Source organism: Folsomia candida, unplaced genomic scaffold (assembly GCF_002217175.1).
Source record: "Folsomia candida strain VU population unplaced genomic scaffold, ASM221717v1 Fcan01_Sc005, whole genome shotgun sequence".
Classification (NCBI taxonomy): Eukaryota; Metazoa; Arthropoda; class Collembola; order Entomobryomorpha; family Isotomidae; genus Folsomia; species Folsomia candida.
In genome coordinates, this window is record NW_019091197.1 from 8285786 (window position 1) to 8311497 (window position 25712).

The window sequence follows — 25712 nt, forward strand, 5'->3', positions numbered from 1 at the left end:
CACACAAGGAATCATTCATTGGTGTCACTCACCCCGACTTAGACACACCAATCACTATGCAAGAACTACAACGGGCCCTCTCATCCCTTCCTGCCGGGAAGGCTCCCGGTACCGATGGTATACCCAACGAGCTACTTAAAGCTCTCCCAGCCGATGCTCTACTTGTCCTCCTTGAATGTTTTAACGACATTTTTGCCTCCGAACAAACACCTGAAGAATGGGGACTCTCCATCACTGTCATGCTTCATAAAAAAGGAGACAAACTGAACCCCAATAACTATCGCCCTATCGCTTTACTCAATTCACTCCTCAAACTCTTTACCCATATCATTTGCCACCGACTCACTAAATGGGCCAACGTCTGCAACATTTTACCCGAGGCACAGGGAGGCTTCCGGGCCGGTCGTGGTTGCGACGACCAAATCTTCACACTCTCTTCTGCCATCACAATTGGGACACGCGGGAAACGTGCGTCCGTCTTCGGTTTATTTATCGACTTTGCACGGGCGTTCCCTTCCATCCCACACGACAAACTATGGCATAAATTGCATGTTATAGGAGTCAGCGGTAAAATTATCCGCTTACTCCAATCATTGTACAGCAATGCATCTACAAGAATCCGCCTCCAGGATGCATACTCCACCCCCATTGCAATTACAACCGGATTATTACAAGGAGAAATTTTAAGCCCCCTTCTTTTCAGCCTCTATACTTGCGACATCGAAGAAATCTTGTCGAAACTCGACGTTTCCGGGGTCACAATCAGTCCATCCCTCACGATAAATCTACTCATGTATGCTGACGATACTATTGTCCTAAGCTCTACTTGTGACGGACTACGCATGAAGATCCGTGCACTGCAAAAATACTTCACCCAGCTGTCACTAAATGTCCACCTGGCCAAAACCAAAGTCATCGTATTCCGACGCAAAGGCGGTCGACTCCCTAAAGGAACGTCTTTTACCTATAATGGAGAACCGATTGAAATTGTCAACCAGTATACGTACCTAGGAGTCCCATTCTCCTCTTCTGGGGTCTTCCGCAACGCGGCGAAACACTTCAAGCAGAAAGGTTTAACCGCCTTAGGAGCCACTTGGTCCATTCTAACCCGCTCCCGCCTCGAATCTATGCAAAAGAAGTTCAACTTGTTTTCCGCCCTAGTCACCTCTACTACTCTATACGGGGCTCACCTATGGGGCTTGCGCTATCTGGGGGAAATTGAGAAAACTCAATACCAATTCCATCGCCGTTTACTTAGCTTACCACACGGTACTCCATCTTACGCGATGCGCTTGGAACTCAACCGACCCCCACTAAGCATCCGAGTCGCCCGTCAAACCCTTCGTTACTTATGTAAGGTCATGCGGCATGAAGAACATCGCTACACATCTCAAAGCCTCGAGTCTCTGCAAATACTAGTTGCAAAGGAACCTGACAACGGCATGAATTGGCTCAACCAAATTAAATTTTGGCTTGGTCCATTCACAGATAATTATGACTGGTCGCAAAATCATCTTGCTGATCTCACCAGTCTCATTCATCACACCACCAAAGCTATGACCCAAGCGACACTCGAAGCTGATGTCACCCGTACCTCACTCTCACAAAGATTTAGCTACTACTCCCGTCTACTTGCGGACCCACCAATTCAAGCGCCATACACTAACCTTTTCATTCCATTACCAGCACTGAGAATTATAGCACAGTGCAGACTGGGACAGGGCCGTTACTCCACGCCACTCGGGATGATTAAGTTCAACTACGATGAGGTATGCGATATATGCAACCAACAAGCATTAAATTCCTTGTCCCACATTCTCCTACACTGTCCACTGCATATGCAAGCCCGGTCAGCATTCCTTAGTCACCACACACCACATCCTACGGATGTTTATCAAATTCTTAACCCAATCTCCAAATTAGAAGCTCTCCGGCTCTCAAGATTCATCATCACATGTCTAAACCAAATAATGGAGATTTCATCTGAATTAGCACGACCCAATGCCTCTCAGTTTTCTTATCACCGCTGAGCGTAAACCAACACCGGAGAACTCGCCCCTTGCTCTGAGTGTCACCCAATCAACAAATAGCGAACATCCGTCTTCTCTACTCTGCACAGCAGATGGAAACCAAAAGTTACTTTGTAATCTTTCGCATCCGTAAGTACTGCCCCTCCTCACTCCCCACACCGACTGTTCCTCCCACTCTTCTCTAGGAAGAAGAGCCTCGAGTAACATAATAATATCCATGCCGTCATCTCACATTGATTTATAACATGCAGTATCTCTGGTATGCTTCCTTGGCCTCCTCCCCCCGACGAGAGGGCGCCCAACGGGGGTGCAACCAGTGACCCAGGCATGGTCCGCAGCAGAAATAGTCGACACAGCCGGGGACGTGATGGAGGGCATCGGTACCTTCCTTCACCAGATCCGTACCCTTTGGAGCGACAAAGCCAACACAACGCTCAGACTCCCTAAATACGGCGATGAGCATCTCTGGATGGAATATCTCCAGATGGACGTGGTTGATGCATTTTTGTCCAACAAAACCTTCACACTCACCGAGCAAAAAATGAAAGACGATGCCTCCTACCAAACTTACACACTAGCCCTCCACTCTATTCAATCCCTGGCCATGATCATCCTCACCGTTCTTGTGACTGCCAAACTTGCACGCGACACTTTCCACGCGCGTCCTGCACCCTCCCAACAAGTACCCCTCCTGCCTATCACTGCCTCCACCACCCCCCAGGCCCCATTCCCGGAGCAGCTCCAGGCTCAAATTCGACTACTAAAACGCCCCCGACAAGATGAAGACCAGTCAGCGACATCGTCCTTGTGTCAGCCCCCACGGCTGAATATGTCATTTTCCACCACCGCACAAGTCCTCGGACCACGCCCCTTCCGCTTGGCCCCACCAGACCCACCCAGGCCATTCCCCACCTCGTCGCCCAATCCCTTCCGATGCTAACTGGACCCCCCTGACCGCCACGACCAACACTAGTGCCATAGAACAATAGCAGCTTTTCAATCCTTCCTATCTTCCCACTCCTCTTTTATCACCTCCACTATATTTTATAATCTGCAACTAGTTAATTACTCATTCGTTTTACAAAAACATGCACTACACACTCTTCTCCACAACTAACACTCTTCCGTACACTCCACGCAGTAAACAACATCAATAATTAAAAAATCTGGAACTCATATTGTTAACAATATCGTATCTAATAATTTAGCAAATTTATCATTTTTATTATTATTCTGTACCACATTATACGCTCCTTTATGGGCCCGAGTGGCCCCAAAAAGGGATCAATAAATTCATTCATTCATTCATTCATTATTATCACAATACCATTTTTCAATCAAAATAGCTTGTTCCACAATAATCCTAATCATATCATCCAAGTTTGTACCACATATGTATACAACTAAGTCGCCACAATATAATAAAAAAGGTATATTAATTATTTCACATATATCATCCTGGAATGCCGCATAAAGAAGTGGACAAATCGCTGCCCCCTGGGATAATCCAGTAGGGTTACAATAGTATTTCTTATCCCCCTTAATTATAATATTACGGTTATTTAAATAATTATTAAGTAATTTGATATACAAGGGATGAAGCTTAAATTGACACATTAACTTTCTCAACAACAACGATCTGTCAACACTATTAAAAGCTGATTTGGCATCAAAGTAAATGGCAACAACCTTACCATGAGGCTTGTCCAGCGACTTATACAAATAATAAGTAAATTCAATTAAAGCTGACTGATACGATCTCTTTCTCCTAAACCCATGTTGCTGGTCACATAACTTAGCTTCAATCCTACACTGAATTCTGTTAAATAATAACCTCTCAAATAACTTACAGTAAATAATAAGACAACTATTTGGTCGATAATTATTGGCATCCGTCTTTTTTCCCTTCGCCTTATAAAGCGGCGTTATTATTGCCGACCTAAAACTCTGCGGTGTAGATGAAGTCTTAAAAATAAGGGAGAATAATAATGATAATTGTGCAGCTACAATTAATTGACATGATTTCAGAATCTTAAGTGGTACATACATATCATTTTTTGTATCTTTTTTCGACTCAACCAGTATTTTCTCAACCTCCTCCATTTTTACATCATAAAACTTCTCCTCTTTCTCCTTGTGATCATACCTAAAGGAATTACAATAATTATTAATTTCGGTATCTAATTCGGAGGGCAATATCTTAGGCTCATTTGATACAATAAAATGTTCTACCAATTTTTCATTAATTAGAACTGGGTTATCAATATTACCCTTATTAGGACACACTAGCTTGGAAATTGGTTCATATTGTTTCTTCCTATAACCCGTAAGATCATTCATATTATTCCATAGACTCGTTGTATTTTTAGCAGATTCCTTAAATTTGACATTATAATAGTGTTTCTTAGTTTGACACAACTTAGTATTGTACAAATTCCTAGCATATCTATACTTCCTAATATCCTCACATAATTTCGTGGTATTAGCTACCTTGTGTAATTTATCCCTGTGTTTTCTAAGCTTCGAAAGTTCAGCAGTGTACCAATTATTCAATTTAGGCTTAACATATCGCTGCTTAACAGGGGCAGTATTATCTAAATACTTTAGTATGTGATTATTAAAATCAATCATTTGTTCGGAAATCGACATCCACTCATCAAATCAGATCATCAGATGATCATCAGATCATCAGATCAGATCATCAGATCAGATCAGATCATCAGATCAGATCATCAGATCAGATCAGATCATCAGATGTCCGGCACAATTTGTGTAGTCAAGAAAGTGCTAAAATATGGGTTTCCTAGTCTACTTATTTTCAATCAATTTTTCCACTTATTTAGTGCATAAAACATAATTTTGAAAAATGGTGAAAAACCGGTTTTTCACCGGTTTTGGTCGCCAGAAAACCGGAAAAACCGAAAACCGGTTTTCACAAAGAGGTCCGGTTTTGGATACCCTAAGTCTGTCCGCGGGATAAATGAAGAACGGTGTAGACAAGAAATTTCGAAAATACATATTTCATGTGAAGAGATTTGTGTGTGCCCTTTGTAAACGAGAATTCAACGAGTTCACTGGCGGGCCACCAGGTGAGCCATATTTTATGGTGGTACGACAAATATGTAGCGACAAATATGTAACCGAGAAATTTGCAACGATAACTATAATTTTCCACATCATGTCAATGCATTTAATTTAATTTCATTTGTTTTACTTTGATGTTGGAGTATTCCAGCTACACATTTTCCTTGGAAGACCTTAGAATTCAGACCGGATGTAAAAAATACATTCTTTCGGATTAGCTACTTTCACTGCTTTCCAGTCAGTCAGATTTTGAATTTTCAAAATAATATCATTTATTTTCAAACCGCGTCTCATTTCGATTAATTTAATTTTGATTTTCAACCAAAAATGACATGGTTAGTAATACTTTTTTTCTCATTTTCCCCCAACTTCTAGGAAACCCATAAAGAGAAATCTTCCCGAAAACGGATTCAATGCCAATTGTGCCCAAAACCTTTCTTAGATAGGACTACTGTGTGGAATCATGTTAAGAAATTTCACGAAAATCTGGCCAACTTCCCCTGCACCATTTGTGACCAGAGACTAAAATCCGCGAAAGGACTGAGGTATCATGTGGAAGCGAGACACACGCTAAGAACCGAGTTATGGCATTCGAATGCTTTAACTCGGTTCTGTCACAAGAAAGCATTCTTGTGACAAGTGCGAGTACGGAAGTTGGAGTGAGAGCAATCTGGCCATGCACTTGAAAAGAGTACACGAAGGGGTGAAAGGGAAGGAATGTATTTATCTTATTTCACCCCAGCCACTCCCACGACAAAGTGTGAGCACTAGATTTCTTTAATATTTCATCTGTAGGTTTAATTTAAATGAAACTCTCAATTCACCCCAGCCATCGATTTTTTTTCATTTTACCCCAACCACACCCCCTGAGTGCGAGGGGGTGTGACATATCGCGGAAACACTTAATTTCACTGTTTATTCACTGTGGATTTTATTTAAGTCCACCTTGTCAAGTAGTAAGTAGTAGGTTAAACGGTTATGATTTCCGGCTATTATCCTAAAAATATTCCTTTGCAACCATCAAGTTGTTCCTTACAACCTTAAACAAATTCCTTAGCAAGGTTTAAAAAATTTTTAGTAGCGTTAGAAGAAATCGTTAGTGACGTTAAAAAAATTCCTTAGCTATGTTAAAAAAATTTTGAAGGATTTTTTTTATGCTACTGAGGAATATTTTTAAACAATAACTGAAATTGTAAACGTAATTGTAACCTAAATTCCAACTAAAAATGTAACGGAAGCTGCGATTGGCGGATTCGGAGAGGGAAAGACTTTTATTAGTACATCGCGGCAGTTCTGTTCAAGGCAATGAGTTAGGCGTGTTCCGGTGTTCGTCTAAACCTTTAAACGTGGACCGTCTTTAAGACGGGCTTCTATCCTAATATTTTATAATACTATTTGATTATAAATTTTGAACCAGGAGCAAAGTGGCTCAAAACACCCTTCAAGACATTATATTAAATATTTTTGGACTGTTTGAAAGGATTTTTTCAATTTTTTTCGCACGCGATAGTAAGAACGGGTTTAGAAAATAATTTTGCAAAATTAAAAACCCAGTAACATTGATATTTCTTAACTCAATTTATTCTCAATATGTGTTACAAAAAATTCATGGTTTTACTCGAAATCTGCATATATTAAGAGGGCCGTGATATGCGAGGCATTATTTAATGATATTATTTAACAAATATACATACATCCTAATATCATAAATAATGCGAAGTACTGGATCAAATTTGGAAGCATGATCATTTTTCAAGTGTGTGAATTCTGCCCAAGTGTTTCACCAACTCGGGCCATGTTTGGAACTTATTTCCACAGAAATAGCAGGCATGCTTCTTCTCAAAATTACCCTTGTCTCTGACATGTCCCCTCAAAGCACAAACGGATCCAAACCTCTGGTCGCAAAACTTGCATCGGAAATTCTTTCGGTTTTCGTTATAATCTCGGATGTGTCGATTAAAACCATTTCTGCTAAAAAATCTTGAATCACATCGATTACACGGAACGAATTTTCGATTAGATTTCTCAACGTGCCGAGCCTGAAAAAAAGTCGATAATTATAATTACTCAACTTAATAATTATAAACATTTGCAGGATGCGCAACGGAAAACCGATTTTTGACTGAGTTTGTAAAAGCCGTCTTTTACGAAACGCTCTTTACTAAAGTGTAAAACCGTCTTTGAAATTGTAAAACGTGTTAATTGAATATCGGTTTTTACAAAATCAAGAAAACCGATTTTACCCGCCGTGCCATTGATCTTGTCAATTTTAGAACGAAAACGAATTGCGAACCCTGCAAATAAATTTGAGACGAATCGGCACCCGCGGGGGTGCTCTATTTTTGTGTACTGATTACAGAGATGATTCGTCACCATTTAGAAATAAGGTAAAAACTCGTGTATGAAGCATACATACATGACGCCGTTATTTTAAAAAATGAACATCTATATCTTAATTTAGGATTTTATTTATACATAAAAGTATTGATTTTTTTTAATAGCGTCTGATTGGGACACGAATTATTGCCTCATTTCCCACTGGTGACCCAACATCCCCTGAATCATTACTCAAAAATAGACCTACCTCCTCGGGGTGACGATTCGTCTCAAAATTTTTATCTGCAGTGTGACGAAACCCTTACCATGTGATCCTGCAAAGTTCCATTCAAAGCGAAACTCCTCCCACACGTGGTGCACTTGAAGGTCTTCTCCTTCGTATGGGTCCCAATGTGTCGATCGAGTTGCTTTCTCTGCGGAAATTCGGATCCACAAAGGGTGCACGGAAACCGATCCGGATTTTCGGTGAATTTTCACGTGCACTCCTAAATCCGCTTTATGTCTGTACCGCTTCTGACATCCGTCGAACGTGCATGGGAAACAGGGTCGGACTTTGGCATGAATACTTCTCTTGTGTCGGAGTAGATGTGAACTGTGCGAAAATGTTCGGTGGCAAATGCTGCATGAGACACGTGCTCGGGGCGTAGCGTGACTTCGCTCAATGTGTTTCTCCAAGCTAGTTGAGTGTGTATAAAGTTTTTTGCAAATCTGAAAATTAATAAGAGTTTTCAGAGCAGAGGTTAGAGCATCCGTCATGAAAACGGGAGGTCGTGGGTTCGGATCCCACTGCGGTAACCACTTTTTTTAACTTAATAGCGATTCCGTATTTAATTCAATTAATAAGAGTTATTTCCTGCTGGGAATTCGATAGATTTTGTAATTAATTAATCAGCTAATTAAATTCCAAGTGCGTACTATGTATGATAAAAGTTACGAGCTATATAAGGTTATGCAATTTTTAGATCTGCGACTCCTTTGCAGTCAGCTTTTCCGATTTGTAATTGTGTGATATTTTATGTACATGTACAAAGTACGATTTAGTAATAAACTTGATACAGGTTTGGTTTTGGAATTTTTGAAATTATTATGTACATAAATATACAGGGTGGTTTAAATGTTACGCTACAATGGCAAATTTTTCAACGACAAACGTCCCTAAATCTCAAGTAGTTATTGTCAAAATCATCGCTCAGCGAAACCGCTTTGCAGTTTGAACCACACGTGACTTAAGGGAACCAATCGCTTTGTTACACCTCTAACCTTCACTACCTCCAGGTGAACTTTCCTAAGGTTCCCACCTGAGTGGAAGGGTTCACATTAATTAAGTTAGAAAAGGAGAGCAATCATGACCACGTGCGGTTCAAACTGCAGAAGCGGTTTCGCTGAGCGATGATTTTGAAAGAATTGGGATTGAGATTTTTTATTAATTATTATCAAAACTGGTGGAACACTGATGACAAATTTCCTAAAATGTTGAATTTTAGAGACAACATTTTGATAACTAATGGAAATTTATTATTCTTTCCCATTGAAAAATTTTCCATTGTAGCATGACATTTAAACCACCCTGTATTTTAGTATGTATTTGGTAAATTTCAGACGCAAAACTTCCGTAGTGAAGTAACTGAAATTTACCAAATTGACATAATTATGTTTTTTATTACGAAATGGGAAACGTTTTAACCACCAAAAGCTATGTGTATTCAATTCGCCAAAATTCGCAAACTTGTGTGTCAATGGCAACTCGAATTAATTAAGTTGATCATAAATAACTCACCTCACATTTCACCCTCGCATCCGCATGGCAGACCACGTGTCTATCCAGGGCAGATCTATACTGGAAAATCTTGCCACAGGATTGACACTTAAAACGAAAAACTGATGTCGTTGAATCCATTTTTTTAGTATGTCCCCCGAATTTGAAAAAGTATTTGTAGAATTTTTTGGATATTTTTTGAATGATTCTTAACTTTCTAGAATATTACACGAAAAAAATTGAATCACCTTATTACTAGAAATGCTCCTTTACAACAAAACATTCCTGGATAATATGTACCCACACCTGGGCCGGGTGAAAAGGGGATGAGGCGTAGATAGCAGCGATGCTACTTGTGTTTTAACCAATGGGGTCATGTATATATTATGTCATCAAAAATTTTAGAGTTGAGTATCCACCCACGTTAAGGGATAGGGAATGTTAACATGGGAAAGATAGGAAACCCCGAACCATCCATTAACTAAAATGACGACGGAATATATGCCCGTTCCTTGTGTATGTAACTTAACCAGAATTTTTTTTCTATTCTCAGTCTTTTACCTGCCTGCTTCGTGTTACATTTAACTTGGAAAGTATAAAATAATAAGTTCAATATAATTTCTTAAATTTTTATGTAAATATTCAAAACATGTCCACAATATAAAAATATTCCAAAAATTATTTCAATCACACAGTTTGTAAAATTTGTTTGCAAAATTTTCAAAATTAAAGAGTTTTTTAAAATAACTTTGCATGCTATTAAACCATAGCGTTTCCCGTAGAAGAACAAAGAGGAAAAATGCAGAGTAGGGAAGAGAAGACTAAACTGTGAGCTGCTTTCTTCCAGCAACTTTGTAAATGTATACACTTGCTTTATAATAACCACGTGGTGGGTGTCATTTAATTAAAGTTTTTAATTAATTTTGTAAAAACTAGGAATCATTAGTGTATTTTTTTAAAAATAGGAGAGGTTCCGGCTGGCCGACAAAATTTCCATTTCGACTCCACTTAAAAATGACCGAGTTAACGCCACAATTAAACGGAGACGTATGTAAATATTCAATTTTTAATTTAAATTAAAAACTAATTTATTTATTTATAAATTTAAAACTCTTGAATGCTATTTGGAAGATAATTTCTAATACTACCGTTGTCATGGTTTTTAATTTGAGTAGTTCAATAAGGTGATTTTTGTACTTGCAATGAATATTGTGGGAAAGCATTTATGCTAAAATTGTGTAAAAAAAATTACTACCTTGCGAAAAATTGAAGAATAATCATTACGAAATTCAAAAACATGTAGGTACAGTCAGTTTAGGTAGTGATAACTTATCACTGATAAGGCATTACAAGCACTGCAAAAAAACTTACACTGCGAGAATAACCTAAATTATATCGATATATTTCTAAGTTTAAAAAGTTCAAGCAAGTTAAAACGTAGAAGAATATGGGAATATTTAAGGGTGGGAATTTGCTTTTAGTGCCCACCCAGTCGCTGTGCTTATAAGCATTATATAGCGTCAAGTTTTGCATAATTTCCGTGGTGTCTAGAATTTTTTTGGGAATGCATGGGATTTTTTTACACAAATTTTTCTTAGCAATTGGACAAGTTCTTATTTCGGAAACTCATCATTACCGTTTCCATCCAGAGAAATTTCAAAAATCCATGGAAAAAATTCCAAGAATAGATCTTTTAGTAGATTTACAAAGTCATATTCTAATTTTTCCCGCGTTAACAGTCCCTATCCCATTATGTACACGGAGGGCAGGTGAATGCTAAAATCGAAAAGTTTCGATGCCGTAACATTTGTACAGCCCCAGCGAGATTTTATAACAAAATATAAAATACTTTTACTCTGTCCAGGTGGTCCACCGCATCTCCAAATTTCTCCCAGTCCCCGACCTCTTATCTTGCCGACTGGTCGACACCGCTTGGAATTCCGGGGTGTTACCCGAATTCCGAAAACGTTCCACACTCTACCTCACCTGTCCGGAACTCTCCCGCCATCAAGACCACTTCACTGAAACCATGTCCTTCTACCAGTTGCACAACGTCTCGATCAAATTCGGTTCGGATTTGGACCCGGCTCAAAATATGGATTACTCCTTATTCCTGAAAACCCTCCAATTCCGGAGACTCTCGATCCGAATCGGGGGACAGGCCGAGCTGGATTTGTTACTGGGAATTCTATCCAGCTCGAGGGAAACGTTAGAAGAGTTATCCATGGATTTTGACGCCTTCAAAGTTTCCATGGAGGAATTGCCGTGGAGTCACAAATTTCCCAAAGTGACGCGACTTTCCCTCTCGAGACGGAACCCGGCCGAAGGGGAGGATAAAAGCGGAAATGATACATTTTTTACCGGAATTCTGACAGCATTCCCGGCCCTGAAGAATCTAACCGTTTCTGGGAATCTACTCCGTGTCCTATTTTCCAGCAAAGATTCCATCAACGAAAGGTAAAAGTCACTAATTGGGTGACCCGGACATGCCCGTTTTTCAAAATTTGTCCCGAAAATGTCCACGTTTTGATAAAATGTCCCGGTTTATTAAACAATTTTTTTTTTCTTTTAACCCTTCCCACGTAAAAATTCCCAATCCCTTAATGTACATGTAGGTTGGGTTGGTGGGTACTTTTTGACGACGCAATATGTGTATGGCTCCTATATCTTACCAACCAGAGTTGGGACTTTTTATCAAGTCCCCTCAGTTTGTTTAGGTTTATGTATGTTTGTCCCCTCCTCACAAAATCCTCAGATTTTTACCCCACTCCCCTCATTTTGGAGCAAAAACACCTTCCACTCCCCTTTTTTTTACTCGTCTCCCTAAAAAATGAGGACGAGGAGGAAAAATCAAATCACTCTAATATACATAATCACTCCTTAATTTTGGGGCAAAAATCCAATCATAACCAAACCACCCCTTAATTTTGGAATTTTATTTATTTTAGCACCATCACCCAGCTAACTCTTCCCTGCAGCTCGGCTCCCCTAACTCCGGACGAGTTACACCCCTTACTCCAACTCCCCACCGGCCACCTTTCCAAACTAACTATGACCTCGATCCTATCCCCGGATCGAGCCATGTCCGCCTTGTACATCCTCCTCTCCCGCCACGCCGCCACCTTGACGGAGCTCAGTCTCCAAATACACGCCCAATTTGCCCCAGGATTCCTTCTGTTCCCGGGGTTTCCTGCCTTGAAAAAATTTTCATTTTCCATGCAGCCTGGCGACGTGGAGATTTACTTTGTAAAACGCGCCTTCTCCACGGCCACCCCGGGCCGACAGGTGGGACTAATTTTGGCGAAAAATTATTACGGTGGGATCGACTACCGATACCATTTCCCAAAATTGGAAAGTTTCCAATGTGATGCCCTTGGAGGACGGGGGACGTGGTCAGCGACCAGTTTTAAAGCCTGGTTTCCGTACGATTTTCGAAATCCGGCCTACGTTTGTAAGACTGTAAAATATTTTGAGTTTGAGGAACACGATACGAAAGATAAATTAAGAGAGGGGAAGATATCCGATAAGTATACCCGACTTCCACGCCTTTTTCCGAACGCGGGTAATGAGTATGTTCAGTTAATTAAGAAGTGTAGCCCATAATTTAGGATCAATTAGTAATTAATTACATGTCCAAACCAATAATATTTCCTAATTATACATACGTAAATTGTTTAAATCAGAGTAATCGGATTATTAATTATTTCCATGAAATAATATTTAAAAATTATAACTAACTTGTTTGTGTAAGAGTAGTCGGGCTTTTTGCGAGACCAAAATCGTAAAATTTGATATTTTCATGTTAAATATTTCTAGATTTTAAGAAGTGCAAAAAAATGTTAATTTTGTGTAGCTTACCTTTCGGTTGAATTCATTTATGTAATTTAAATCGTATTTTTTCATAAGCGAGCTTTGCATGAGGGACACATTAAGTGAAAAGTTGCAATTCGAGTCAGGCAGAAACCCAGATAAGGGGCCATCCATATATTATGTGATCAAAAATTACCTATTTTAGCACCCACGCACCCCACGTTAAGCGGTGGGTAATTTTAATATGGGAAAGACAAGAAGATCCAAACCACCAACCCACAAAAATGATGACGTACTATATGGACGTTCCCTTTTTTATCTTCTTTATCGCTACATGATACAGGCCAAGTCATACATAGAAAACCTGGTGTATTGACGAGAACTTGGCACAAAGTATGCACAGTCGGGCTGGTATAGAGCCAGATGATGATCAGACCGCGGTTATCTATGCGGTATGTATGTATTTATGACTTTGAAATACCAAATCAGATCGTACTAAAAGTTCGTATATCCATATTTTCTGTATTTTAAAATTTTAGTACATATTCCTTTTTTTCATATTTTGAGGATTTTTCATACATACATATTTTTGTATGTTTCGACTATTTTTCCAAGTATAAATATTCTAATAGATATTTCAAAAATTTTGATGTAAAAATATTTTTCTTCATTCAGAAATTAAGGTTTCCTCGCAACTATATTCTTATAAATAAAGTAGACAATTTAAGTTGAAAAACATGCCTATTTTATGTGGATATTTTCCGGGTTTTTAGGCACATATTAGTACATGCACATTTATTTTGCACAATTCCATAAGTCCATATATATCCACCCTCTGATGATGATGGACAAAACGGAGGCAAAGTCATGCGGGAAAACTTCCCACATTTCCCTTCTTTGTTTTAGTATCTTTTTCTTCAAATTAAAGCAAACATTTATTTCTCATTTAACTAATTGCTATCCAATTAACATACGTATGTCAACTTCCATTCGAAATTCCTCTTTCGCTCTTATCACAGGTTTGTGTTGCGAATAACCATTTTTATAAGTAAGTGTAACAATAAACATATTTATTATGAAAATAAAATTTACACGTGATTTGCAAATATTTAAACTTCTCGATGGTTTTACAATGGGTTTGAAAACTTTGTCCGTGAAGGTCTTGGCTTTCACTGTAACCCTATGTCGAAAGAAATGCGTATTGCTTTCACCAGCCGATTTTTTTCAATCCACGTCATCACAAATCCAGGTTAATGAAATTTTCGAGAATTTCTCTGTGGCAGGGGGATGTCTGATTTCTGCCTAACAAGACTTTTGGAATGCGTCCATCCCGTCAGATTTTGTCAGTCCAACAACCCTACGTAATCTAATCATATTCGGATAATAAAAGTGACTTCCCAGTACTTTATCCCATTTAGCGTAACGCTTGTTATGCTAATATATTGCTTAGCTGCATGCAGCGAAATATTATTGCACCTTACGCCAATATAAGCATTATGTGCAACGATATATGTATGTATACACATAACATGGATTTGGCTGGAGGTTTTACCTACCATTTTACCATATAAGTACAGGTCTCTCTACTGATCAATCCAATTTGACGCATTCTGTAGTAATTATACTGAAGCAGTACTACTTAAGTATAGGTATGCGTAATGTGAGTAGCAATGTTAACCAGTGTGTAGTCGGATTGTCCATAAGTAAAATTGAGCAAGGCAAAATACTGCATCCCACTAATGTATTGGAATATAAATTTATGTACATACATACATTCGTGTCCAGCTGGATAAGAAGACCCTCTTATGCATGAAAATAATCAATCCTCACAAAATACGCCACCTGATTGCTGCTCAATACGAGAACAAATATAATACACATTTTGTAAAAAATGCAATCATTACTTCAAACGAGGCCGAAAACTTGTCTAACTGGGTCTAATAATTTGGTAAGTTCAATATTAAATAAACTTTTACATAGGGCGTACTCACGACTACGTCTTATTTCGCATCGCAACTCATTTAGAAAACTTGCGAAGCTAAAAAAGTTATTGTCGTTAGGGGACTAGCAAAACATGACTTCTCAAATCTTGCAAATCTCGCAAATCTTTATAACAACACCTATTTTGGCATTGTTTCTAATGGAAACTTTCCATGTATTTCTGGCTGCTAATGCTGAAGAGAAGTTTGCGAAATAACTTTGCGAAATATATCAGAGCATGCGCATTTGCTGCGTAAATTTGCCAAAAAATTCCATAGTTTTCCAGCAAAAGTTTTGCGAAATCTCACAAAGTCATGTTACAATTCCTCAATTTACGAAATATGCGAAGGCGGACGTGTGTACGCTCATAGTTTATATTGATACAATTAATAGGAATTTTGCGTATAGGGAAATGTATCCATAACTGATCTAAACCCACCATGGTCAACTACAATTGGTTTCCAACTAATGGAAGCGGAACCCCTGGGTAGAGGATCGTTCGGCAGGGTTTTCAAAGCTCGACATCGCCTGGACTTTATTCCTTACGCCATTAAACAAATTAATGTGCTCGCAGCCTTATCAAAACTACGAAGTCAAAATGAAGAAGATGAATCTGCTCTTCTTGAGAAGCTTTTAAGAGAGATTAAGTTGCAGAGTGGAATTAACAGCTCTTTTGTGGTCAGGTATCACAGTCACTGGGTTGAGGGTCCTGGGTCGGAAAAATTCAAAACTAACAAAATCAGGGAACTTTTAAGCTTGTGTATGGGAAATAATAGAGACGAAAGTACCGAAGAAAGCAGCGATGATTCAGGTTAGTGAACTTTATCTATAAATGAACGTTATTCTAAAGACATTTCTAAACGGAAAAGTGGATGTTGAACTAAATATTTAATGAATTTTTCTAAGATTTATGGAGCTCATCTAAATCATATTTTTCCGATTCAACCAAAAATTCGACATTCCTTTACATTCAAATGGAATTATGTAACCAAGAGACACTTAAGGATTTTGTGAAAAATGCAACTGACCGCGAAAGGCTTATTGAATGCCCAAGAATAATTTCACAAACTGCGAAAGGACTGAGTGCCATACACGCTAAAGGAATAATTCACAGAGACCTAAAACCAGACAATATTTACGCGACAAAAGGTGGCGGAAGAAACTTGGTTATTTGGAAGATTGCAGATTTTGGAATTTCTACAAAGTTTGGTTCTTCAGCCGATGAACTTGGAGGCTTTAACTTTGACTTGAGCGAGCTGGACGTAACTGGTTCGGGGAAAGAAGAAGAATTTTCATCACAAAGCTTTAAAGGGACGGAGTCTTACAAGAGCCCGGAGATGTATGAGCAACTGCCGTACACAACTAAAACTGATATTTACTCATTGGCGCTAATCTATATTTTCACCTTGTGCAAATTTTCTTCGGATTTTAAGTGTATTGAATATTTCCGTTACTTGAGACTTCAAACCCACGAAACCAGCAGTATCTACGAACAAGACACGATACTTATGGACGATGTGACAAGAAGAAAATATTTTTCAGTTATTCAAAAAATGCTCTGCCGTAATCCAGGTGCGATGCTTTAACCGTTGATATTGTTTAAGTTCAATAATGATATTTTATTAAAATAAATATTTTATTCAACTCATAGATGAAAGACCGCAAGCTTTGGAGATTTATACTGAAGTCCCTTAATATTTTACAAAGGAGGAAATGAATTACTAAACACGTCAAAAACTTATGGGAGAGAAGCCGAGCTGAAAAACTTAACAAAACTTCTATTTGATAAAGAAAGTAATTTCACAATTATAAAAAATTCCGGAAAGTGTTCCAAAATAAGCATGGGTAAAACCATGTTAGTCCACAAGTTCCTTACATATTCCCCGCATCTTGAAAACTACTCCAAAATTTGGTTAGAATCCTCAACTCAAGACTTATTTGAGGCACAGTTGTTTAACCTTTGTGCAGAACTAGACATTCCAACCAGACAACCAGGTGCCATCAATTTCATCCGAGATACGGAGGACATTTTAAAAGATTTGTGCAGTATTCTTAAAGGAACACAAACAATAATTATACTTGATGATTTATACACAAATGATGATAATACATTGGACCGGAAAACTAGCAACAACCTTGCCAAATTTATCCAAGAAAGCGAACTACTTTTCATCATAACGACTAATTTCAGTACCTTCTTACCCTCAAGTTTGTCTCCAACTACAGATAATTTGACGGCCTTAAAGCCGCTAAGTTTTCAGGACGGACTACGCCTATTAAATTCGGAACTCGGGGAATACCCAGAACTTGACGAAAAACTTGTAAAACTTCTTTATGCCCTACATTTCACCCCGGCAGCTCTTACCATCGCCATAAAAGTCATTAAGGCTTGGAAAAAATTTAAAAATATAGAGATACCATTCGGTATAACGTTATACACTAGGAAGGTACTAACTTCTATACACCGTTTAAAACCTTTGCAAAAAAAGATAAAGGGTTTTGGCTATGGAACAAGCAACTCCGTTATGGCCACCCTGTCAACATTTGGACTCTCTATAGTTCACATTAAGAAATTTCACAATAAGAATAACGTTTCTATGACAATCTTGTCTTTTTTGTATTACATCCACCCGAATAAAATATCAGTGGAGATGGAGCGCAACATTTTCCAACAGCTTCTCCCAAACGTATCCTACACCGAGATAGAAGAGGGTATCAAGTTGCTACAACTTTAATCTGATCTCAATCCAAAATGAGAATCGGGGGGATTTTATCTCCATTGTGATCGCAGCGTATTTACTTTTAAGTTTTCCAAATGGTGCAGATTTTCTGGACGAAATTCTTGGCATTTTTCAATCCTTAATGTCAATAAGAGCGGAAAGCTGGATTCCAATTATTGCAACATTAATCAAACACACACTTTCGTACCATAATTTGGTTGAGAAATACGTCGATTACATTCTCGATTTCAATTACTTGCTTCGTTCTACGAATAATTTCAAGGAGTATCTGCTACACAATTTGGCTGTTTTTAGAAGTTGTTTTGGACGACAGCATGAGCACACGCTTGCCATGAGAAACTGGTATATTTCTGCATTAAGTGATGAAGGAAAGGCAAATGAAACCTTAGAAGAGTGGAAACGTCTGGGGAACATATGTTCCAAAAAATTCCCTCCAAACCACTGGATCAACCTTGACATCAAGCAACGGATAGTTTCAGCTTTCCACGACCTTGGAATGTTCCAGGAAGCAAAAGTTGGATTTGAAACCTTATTAAAAATAGAATTTGAAGAAGATGAAATTACGAAAAATCGAATTAAAGGAAACTACGCACTTACTCTACAGGAATTGAATGAATGTGATCATGCTCTTTCCTTTTTTAACGAAGTTTTAGCATTTTGGTCAAATTTACAGGATGAAAAGGAAACGTGTACAGCAAAACAAAACATAGCTGCAATTTATTATGATCAAGACAGATTTTCCGAAGCCAAAGAAATATTTCAAGAATTATTGGAAATTCGCACAAAAATGTTTGGGGAAGAAGATGCGGTGACTTTGGAAACGAAAATTTGGCTTGCGAAAACCATCTCGCAAATTTATCCACACAACCACAACTTAGTCCAGGCTGTGAGTAACGTTTACAAACATGTTCACTCCGTTCAAGTAAGATCCTTAGGGGAACGACATCCAACAACTCTACAATCTTTGAAGGATCTGGCTGTGTATTTACTAGAAAATGGAAACGACGACACAAATCACACACCCGAAATCAGAAAAATGTTGGAGTTTGTACTGATCGCGAATATGGAAAATTTTGGCGACAAACACCCAACTACTTTGGTAACAAAGTTTTTCCTTGCGCAAGTGTCAGAAGTGGAGGAAAATTTTGTACAGGCATTAACAAGTTATGAACAAGTTTTACACGAATTTCAAATAATTTATGGGGATTTGCATCCATCCACTATTTCAACGAAGGAAGCTGTCGGCTTGGTTTTATATAACATGGAAAACTTTGAAAGAGCAAAGATTATTATGGAAGAGGTTTTTATCGCTAGAAGTACCGTTTTCGGGAGGGATTGTAAGAAAACTCTGTTTGCTCAGTACAGTTTTGCGGATTGTTTAACTAAATGTGGAGAAAGGGAGAAAGCTCGGAAAATATTTAAGGAAATATTAGACTTCGATGGGCAAGTTGAGGAAGACGAAGATTTTAAAAACTTATTTCAAGATACGAAAGAAATTTTAGAGGGGAAGAACATCTTATGAAAAGGTGTAGTTAAATATGCATCAATGTTATCAATTAATTCATATTAGTTGTATCATCATGTAATACGTTCTGCTTTATTGCTCCTGTTTTGTATTGCATAAATTCCACTGAAATTCTTCCATCAATTCCTCCTTTCTTCCATTCGTCTTCAGTGAAATTCTTCAACTGAAATGAAGTCAGTTTCACAAACACATTATTTTTTGAACGGTTTATTGGCATCTTATTTCCTCGTTCATGAACCCAACTACGTAGGTATTTTGGTCACTAGTTGAAATCTCTCCATAATCCACTTTACAGTATAAATTTCAATTTTGAGCCTTTTTTAATGCTGCTATGCTATATCTCTCTTCAACTAAAAAAGACTCTACTTCTTTCCTACCAACTATATTTCTATCAATAATATCGTCGTTCTAATTTCAAATAGAGCTAAGTGCAGTGAATGCTTAATTTTAAATAGAGCTAAGTGCAGTAAGGTCTTAATTTTAAAAAGAGCTAACTGCACAATAAACACTATAGTTAAAACAAGTGCAATTAGCTCTTTTTAAAATTAAGAACCTACTGCACTTAGCTTTATTTAAAATTAAGCACGCACTGCACTTAGCTCTATTTAGAATTACAATGACGATATGCCAAACAACGGTTTGGAAAGACTGCCTGATAACATTTTATATTAGTTTTGAGTACTTTGTTTCTGAATACTTGAATAATGTTTTTAATTATTTGTGCATATTTAAGGTGTATTAAAGAATGTAAAAAAGTAAAGAATGTAAATGTAAGAATGTAAATGTAAATGTAAATGTAACTTCCAGTCTTATTTCTCAGAGCCACTCAAACCTACTACACTCTCGGACTCATTCCAGAGGGTGCCCGGTGTTTTACACATACTCATTTACACATGTCATCAGTTACACATAATTATTTACACACCGAATCATTTACACACATTTAATCATTTGAAGGGGGTTTCGACTATGCATAGTCCAAAGAAATTACTTTCTAAGCTGAAAAACCAGTCATCAGCAAGTGAGCGTCACCCTTGTACCCCGTTTTGGGTCATAGTGCGAAAGGCACAGTCAATAAATGTATACATACAATCAAAACGAGGAGCCATGTAATTCAAATAAACTTATTTCGGAAATGCAAACATAACACTTAAAAAATATATATAAAATTCCGACAATAATAAAATGAGCAATAATTAATAATGCAGATGGCACGAGCAGAATAATATATTAAATACATAACAATCATTAACGCAGCCATACTTCGATCAAAACGATGGAGGGATACAGTAAGCAATGACACGCAAATACTCCATGTGAGCGCATCAATGAATGTTTTGTGCAGACATAAACTTCTCGATAATTTATTGGTAGGCTTGTAGTCCGAGAACTTTAAGTACTTTATCATCTCTATTTCCTTCTATACAATCTTAATTGACAGACAATATAGTGCAACTTAAACTTTGTCATTACACCTGCGTTGCAGAAACAGAAACCACGTTTTCGTCTTCGCGAAGATGTTATTTTTCGAAAATATACCGAAATATTTGTCGCGGACTGCTAACAAATTTATAATTCTAATGCTGTTTAACATTGATAACAGTCTGTGGATGAAATATTTATACATCATTTTCCTGTACATAATTTCATGCTGATTTACATAAAAGCGATCTAAGGGTTTGCCAGTTATTCGAAAATTGTGAAAATCTGCATAATTTCGTGAATTTTGCAGATTCTCTTAAATTTTTTTCATTTTTGTTTTCATTTTTTTCTTAAGTTCAAAACTAATTTAAAAGTGCGACTTCTTCTGTAATGTGCAAAGAAGTTCTTAAACAGAATGTTTTTCTTATTGCAACACAATGGAGTAAAATTTTAAATTTTAAATAAATTACCATGACCATTCTGTTCAATTTTATGTACCTATTTCTCAATATTCAGGGTATTCATTTCGAGTTGGCATCGTTATAGCAACGTTCACAAAAAATACATTTCTAACTAAATCTTTAGTGCGCCAAATATTTTTCACAAATATGTAAAATTTTGCAATATATATAAATAAACAAAATATATATAAATTAGGTAATTAGAAAATAATAGTAGTAAGTGGTTTATATTTTGTGTCACCAATGGTAGAACAGTGTGGTTGAACCGGTGAATAATGGAATGAATTGGGAAAGTCACGTGAATAAAGATACACAATGCAATACAATGCAATGGGAAAATTTGTAAATCTCTAATAACTTATTTAAAATATTTCAAAATTGGAAATATTTTAAATTCCTTATTTGACAAATATCAGAAGCAAAACTTTGGTAACTAATGGAGAGTTACAAATTTTTCGGACGTGACATTTCGAACAAATTTTCCCAACTTTGTCATTTGCGAAGTGCCTTCACATCGTTGCTTCGCAAAATTCGCAATTTCTAACAAAGTGATGTTGTAATGCGAACATGCGAACTCGTAATGAATACCCTCATTACTTACTTAATACTAATATTTTCGAATTTCAAACACATTAGGAAATTTCAATTCTTAACATTTCCATGCTTCGCGCCTACCAGATGACAATTTTTCCAGTCTTCCAAAAAGCTCAAAATCTCCAATGAAGTACTCAAAACGTTATTTTGTTAAATATGTTAAGAAATTGAGATTTTGGGTGGTTAATTATGACACAAATTGTGTCATTGGATCGATTTTCTTGGACCAAAATTAATCCCCGGAGCCCCCTTGATTGAAAACCGAAGTAAAATTCCTTTGACCCTTATTCGACAAGGAGGTCGAACCCATAAAGTGGGATAAAATCTGCATGAAATTTTTATTTTTAATAAAAAGTTAGTCAATTTGTCAGTCATACTTTAGTGGGTGCCACGCTCAGTTCGTTCAGACCTGGGGCCCAAAGTAGTGAAATATGTCATACTTAATGATTTAGACAGATATTGGCAAACGAAATGACATTCATTAAATCTATAACAAATATGTATAAAGACGAAGCTGCCGAGCCCATTTCGTTCGTTAACCGAAGGCTCATAACTTTATTTTTTCTATTCTCGTATCATACAAGATACACATAATACTCCATTGTTTGAAATCCACCAAAATAAGAATATTTACATAGCACTCTGTTCACACCACATGTTGTTATTTAAAAGGATTTGGACAAAACTTGGTCAAATACTTCAAAAGTTGAAGGGGCTAACCGCGCAGGGTGACAACTTATGTATCCTTTGCTTCGTTCAAATCTTGAATTGTCATCCCCAGTATAAGACTGGCCATGTTTGCGGATTATTTGAAGCAATAACTTGAGTCAGAATCGCATGAATACATAGCAACCTGTCGTCATACCTTCGCCATCTACTTTTCCTAGCTCCGCAGAGACAAACGCATATCGATCATCTCGTTAAAAAATTTCGGGATATTGACGAAAACCATGGCGACCACGTCCAACACCACCTCGTTATCGGAAGGAGCAACAAATTACGAACAAAACTGGGGTTTGGTCATTATAGTTGTAGCATTTTACATCGTCCTGTCCATTATAGCGTCCAAAGCACTCTGTTGCTACGATTGGAGCCCAACTTGGTAGGTCATAGAAATTTTAAGTAATTTTACGGCATACTCTATATTATTAATTTATATCTCAGCAACACTTATCCGGACGGTGATGAAGGAATAGATGATATTGGGATGGGACGTGTCGTCACGTCGCGTGGGGATTTGGGTGTGATCAACGAGTGATATTGACCAAATTGTGCCTGCGTGTATGTATGCCACTGGTAAATACAGGTAAATACCGGCCTTTACCACGAAGCTAAAAACTATTGAAACTGTATAAAGTGGTTAAACTTTTTGAGCATGTGTGGACGATATAGGGCATCTCCAAAACACAAGTGCAAAAAATATAGAACAATAAGTATCTTGTCTTTCCGACCAAATTTCAAGTAAAGTATCTGTATTTTGCATTTGTATTTTGTGGTTCATAACGAATGTACTTTGATCAGAATATGTTTCGCATTTCCAAAATACTTTTGACTTGAGGGTCAACCATTGTGTTGTCAAAGGGATCTGGAGAAAGTTAGTACAACAGTTCACTATTCACTATTAAATCCGAATTTATAAATTTTACACTCTGATAGGAGAATTTCTCAGCACGGTGCACCGTGCCGAGAGTTGTTCTTTGTTCAATTTTTGTCAGTTTAAGAACGGTGCATGCAAAATAATTCTAAAAATTGAGAAAATTAAGCTTGTTAGAAAAATAGCGCAAAATGAGATTTATAGCGCAAATTAATCTATGGATGAAATCCAGTTCAATTAAGTGTATCTGAGTTGTGCCACACCCCCTCGGCGACAGGGGGTGTGGTCGGGGTGTCACAATTTGGGCGAAATATGTTTTTCGGTGTTGTCGACATGTCGCAATATGGCGACTAAGGTCACGACCCAGCATTCTCAGCATTTTTGCGCTACTTATGTATCGTGCTTTGCCGCACTTTATTATTTTTATTTTCATTATTATTATTAAAACCACAATTATTTTTAATTCTGGCATCAATGGATTTAGTAAATTTGCAAAATAAATGTATTGAAAATTTGTTTAGCAATACATATAATTCTAACACAAATTATCTCGAGCGTCTACGAATTTGTGAGACAACCACAGTTAAAATACATAATGTTACTATGGTCGAGGCATAATAATTAAGCACATTTTAGATTATATCTTGCTGAGAGGCTTATTGGCCGATCTTGTAATGCTTAACAGCATTGCAAATTTGAAATTCGAATTACTTTTTCAATTGTTGACCGATTTTCAAAATTCCGCCTGTTTTGGAAACCTTAGGTCAAACGGCGAAACATATATTCCCAGATTTTTAAAATTCGACCACACCCCCTTGCAATTAAGGTGATAAGTTCAAAAACACACGTAAAATAAAAATAATTCTTAAAGCGGAATTTCAAAATATAAAAATCGAATTGCATGTCGAAAAAATACCCCGTCACCCAGGTCACTATTAAAAATTTTCAAATGGTCACATGGCCACCCCAAGTGGGTGTGGTTCTCGGCGACTTTCCGATTGTATCCAAAACATGGGTTGTGACATATCATTTTTCTCATCCCGGCGAGGAGATTACGACTGAGTAAGTAAAATTTTGAAACCACACCCCCAGGGGGTGTGGTTCTCGGCGCCTTTTCGATCAAAATAAAAACATGTCATGTGACATATCAGTTTTCTCATCCGAACGAGGGGATCTCAACGGAATTATAAAAATTAGAAACCACACCCTCAGTGGGTGTGACCTTTTGCACTTTTTAGATTTTATCCAAACCATGTCATGTGATATGTCATTGTTTTCAGCCGGATGAGGGGATCTCAACGGAATTATAAAAATTAGAAACCACACCCCCAGTGGGTGTGACCTTTTGCACTTGTTAGATTTTATCCAAACCATGTCATGTGACATCGTTTTTCTCATCCGAACTAGGGGATCAACGGAATTATAAAAATATAGAATATGAATTCATATTGGAAAAATCTGTGTCCGGAGGGACCCTATTGGGTGACCCATACTGATTTTTTTAAATTGTCGTAGGAAGCTGAAATTTGACATTGTGATTGCTAGTGCGCAATAGTGGAAGAACATGAAGTGAAGTTGGGCAAATGATAATACAATTTTGGGAAATAATAGAAAATCTTTAACAATCAATCCCGCGTAGGGTGTGACAAAAGTAACCGGACTTCTTATCCGAAGTCCGGTCAATTGACAAACATGACAAATGCAAAAGATTTAGAAGTGGACTCTGTCTCTGACTCAGGCTATATCAAGTCTGCACTGTAGGTTTTATAATTCAGTTGAGATCACCCGGCTGAGAAAAATGATATGTCACATGACATGGTTTGGATTCAGTTGAAAAAGCGCCAATGGCCACACCCACTGGGAGTGAGGTTTTTAATTTTTATGATTCCGTTGAGATCCCCTCGTCCGGCTGAGAAAAATGATGTGTCACATGACATGTTTTCATTTAGATCGAAAAGGCGCCGAGAACCACACCCCCTGTGGGTGAGGTTTTTAATTTTTATGATTCCGTTGAGATCCCCTCGTCCGGCTGAGAAAAATGATGTGTCACATGACATGTTTTCATTTGGATCGAAAAGGCGCCGAGAACCACACCCCCTGGGGGTGTGGTTTCAAAATTTTACTTACTCAGTCGTAAGCTCCTCGCCGGGCTGAGAAAAATGATATGTCACAACCCATGTTTTGGATACAATCGGAAAGTCGCCGAGAACCACACCCAATATGCACTAACAATAGGATGAACAGTAATCCTTCTTGCCTCAACAGACACGTAAGCTTTGAGTTCTTTGACCAGAGTCAGGAAAAACCCTGGGTTTTACCTCGAAAACCACTACCCCGGGGTTTTACTGGGTTTTACGGGGTTTTGGGGTTTTACTGGG

At 37.8% G+C, this 25712-nt stretch overlaps 4 protein-coding genes across 5 annotated transcripts; 3 read left to right on the forward strand and 1 right to left on the reverse strand.

Annotated features, from left to right (window-relative positions):
* Window positions 1–6729: 6729 nt before the first annotated feature.
* On the reverse strand, window positions 6730–8314 carry LOC118435818 (transcription factor IIIA-like). The gene is made up of 2 exons (XM_035852259.1): window positions 7757–8314; window positions 6730–7153 (listed from the first exon to the last, which is right to left on the reverse strand). The coding sequence occupies exons 1-2, from the start codon at window positions 8205–8207 to the stop codon at window positions 7140–7142; spliced, it is 465 nt and encodes a 154-aa protein (XP_035708152.1). The 5' UTR covers window positions 8208–8314; the 3' UTR covers window positions 6730–7139.
* Window positions 8315–10036: 1722 nt separating this feature from the next.
* Window positions 10037–14125, forward strand: LOC118435782. 2 transcript variants are annotated; one of them, XM_035852199.1, is made up of 4 exons: window positions 10037–10096; window positions 10173–10258; window positions 11072–11664; window positions 12156–14125. In XM_035852199.1, the coding sequence occupies exons 3-4, from the start codon at window positions 11237–11239 to the stop codon at window positions 12808–12810; spliced, it is 1083 nt and encodes a 360-aa protein (XP_035708092.1). In that variant the 5' UTR covers window positions 10037–10096; window positions 10173–10258; window positions 11072–11236; the 3' UTR covers window positions 12811–14125. The 2 variants fall into 2 exon arrangements, with proteins under 2 accessions (XP_035708092.1, XP_035708091.1); XM_035852198.1 differs by having other exon boundaries at window positions 10173–10254.
* Window positions 14126–14805: 680 nt separating this feature from the next.
* On the forward strand, window positions 14806–19386 carry LOC118435633 (eukaryotic translation initiation factor 2-alpha kinase 3-like). Its single transcript, XM_035851967.1, has 4 exons — window positions 14806–14965; window positions 15406–15808; window positions 15904–16569; window positions 16649–19386. Exons 1-4 carry the CDS (start codon window positions 14909–14911, stop codon window positions 16690–16692), a joined length of 1170 nt encoding a protein of 389 aa, XP_035707860.1. The 5' UTR covers window positions 14806–14908; the 3' UTR covers window positions 16693–19386.
* Window positions 16839–19260, forward strand: LOC110850493. The gene is made up of 3 exons (XM_022097929.1): window positions 16839–17444; window positions 17487–17709; window positions 17789–19260. Exons 1-3 carry the CDS (start codon window positions 16839–16841, stop codon window positions 19258–19260), a joined length of 2301 nt encoding a protein of 766 aa, XP_021953621.1.
* Window positions 19387–25712: the final 6326 nt, after the last annotated feature.

What these genes read in the sequence shown, in the direction of transcription:
- LOC110850493 (XM_022097929.1), top strand. Translation starts at nt 16,839, where the DNA reads ATGGGTAAAACCATGTTAGTCCACAAGTTCCTTACATATTCCCCGCAT. An exon ending in TAACGTTATACACTAGGAAG is followed by an intron (nt 17,445 to 17,486) that starts GTACTAACTTCT and finishes TTGCAAAAAAAG; the next exon opens with ATAAAGGGTTTTGGCTATGG. An exon ending in CTACACCGAGATAGAAGAGG is followed by an intron (nt 17,710 to 17,788) that starts GTATCAAGTTGC and finishes TTGTGATCGCAG; the next exon opens with CGTATTTACTTTTAAGTTTT.
- LOC118435782 (XM_035852198.1), top strand. Translation starts at nt 10,222, where the DNA reads ATGACCGAGTTAACGCCACAATTAAACGGAGAC. An exon ending in CGCCACAATTAAACGGAGAC is followed by an intron (nt 10,255 to 11,071) that starts GTATGTAAATAT and finishes TACTCTGTCCAG; the next exon opens with GTGGTCCACCGCATCTCCAA. An exon ending in AAAGATTCCATCAACGAAAG is followed by an intron (nt 11,665 to 12,155) that starts GTAAAAGTCACT and finishes TATTTATTTTAG; the next exon opens with CACCATCACCCAGCTAACTC.
- LOC118435633 (XM_035851967.1), top strand. Translation starts at nt 14,909, where the DNA reads ATGCAATCATTACTTCAAACGAGGCCGAAAACTTGTCTAACTGGGTCT. An exon ending in TAACTGGGTCTAATAATTTG is followed by an intron (nt 14,966 to 15,405) that starts GTAAGTTCAATA and finishes TTTTGCGTATAG; the next exon opens with GGAAATGTATCCATAACTGA. An exon ending in AATGCTCTGCCGTAATCCAG is followed by an intron (nt 16,570 to 16,648) that starts GTGCGATGCTTT and finishes TTCAACTCATAG; the next exon opens with ATGAAAGACCGCAAGCTTTG.
- LOC118435818 (XM_035852259.1), bottom strand. Translation starts at nt 8,207, where the DNA reads ATGACGGATGCTCTAACCTCTGCTCTGAAAACTCTTATTAATTTTCAG.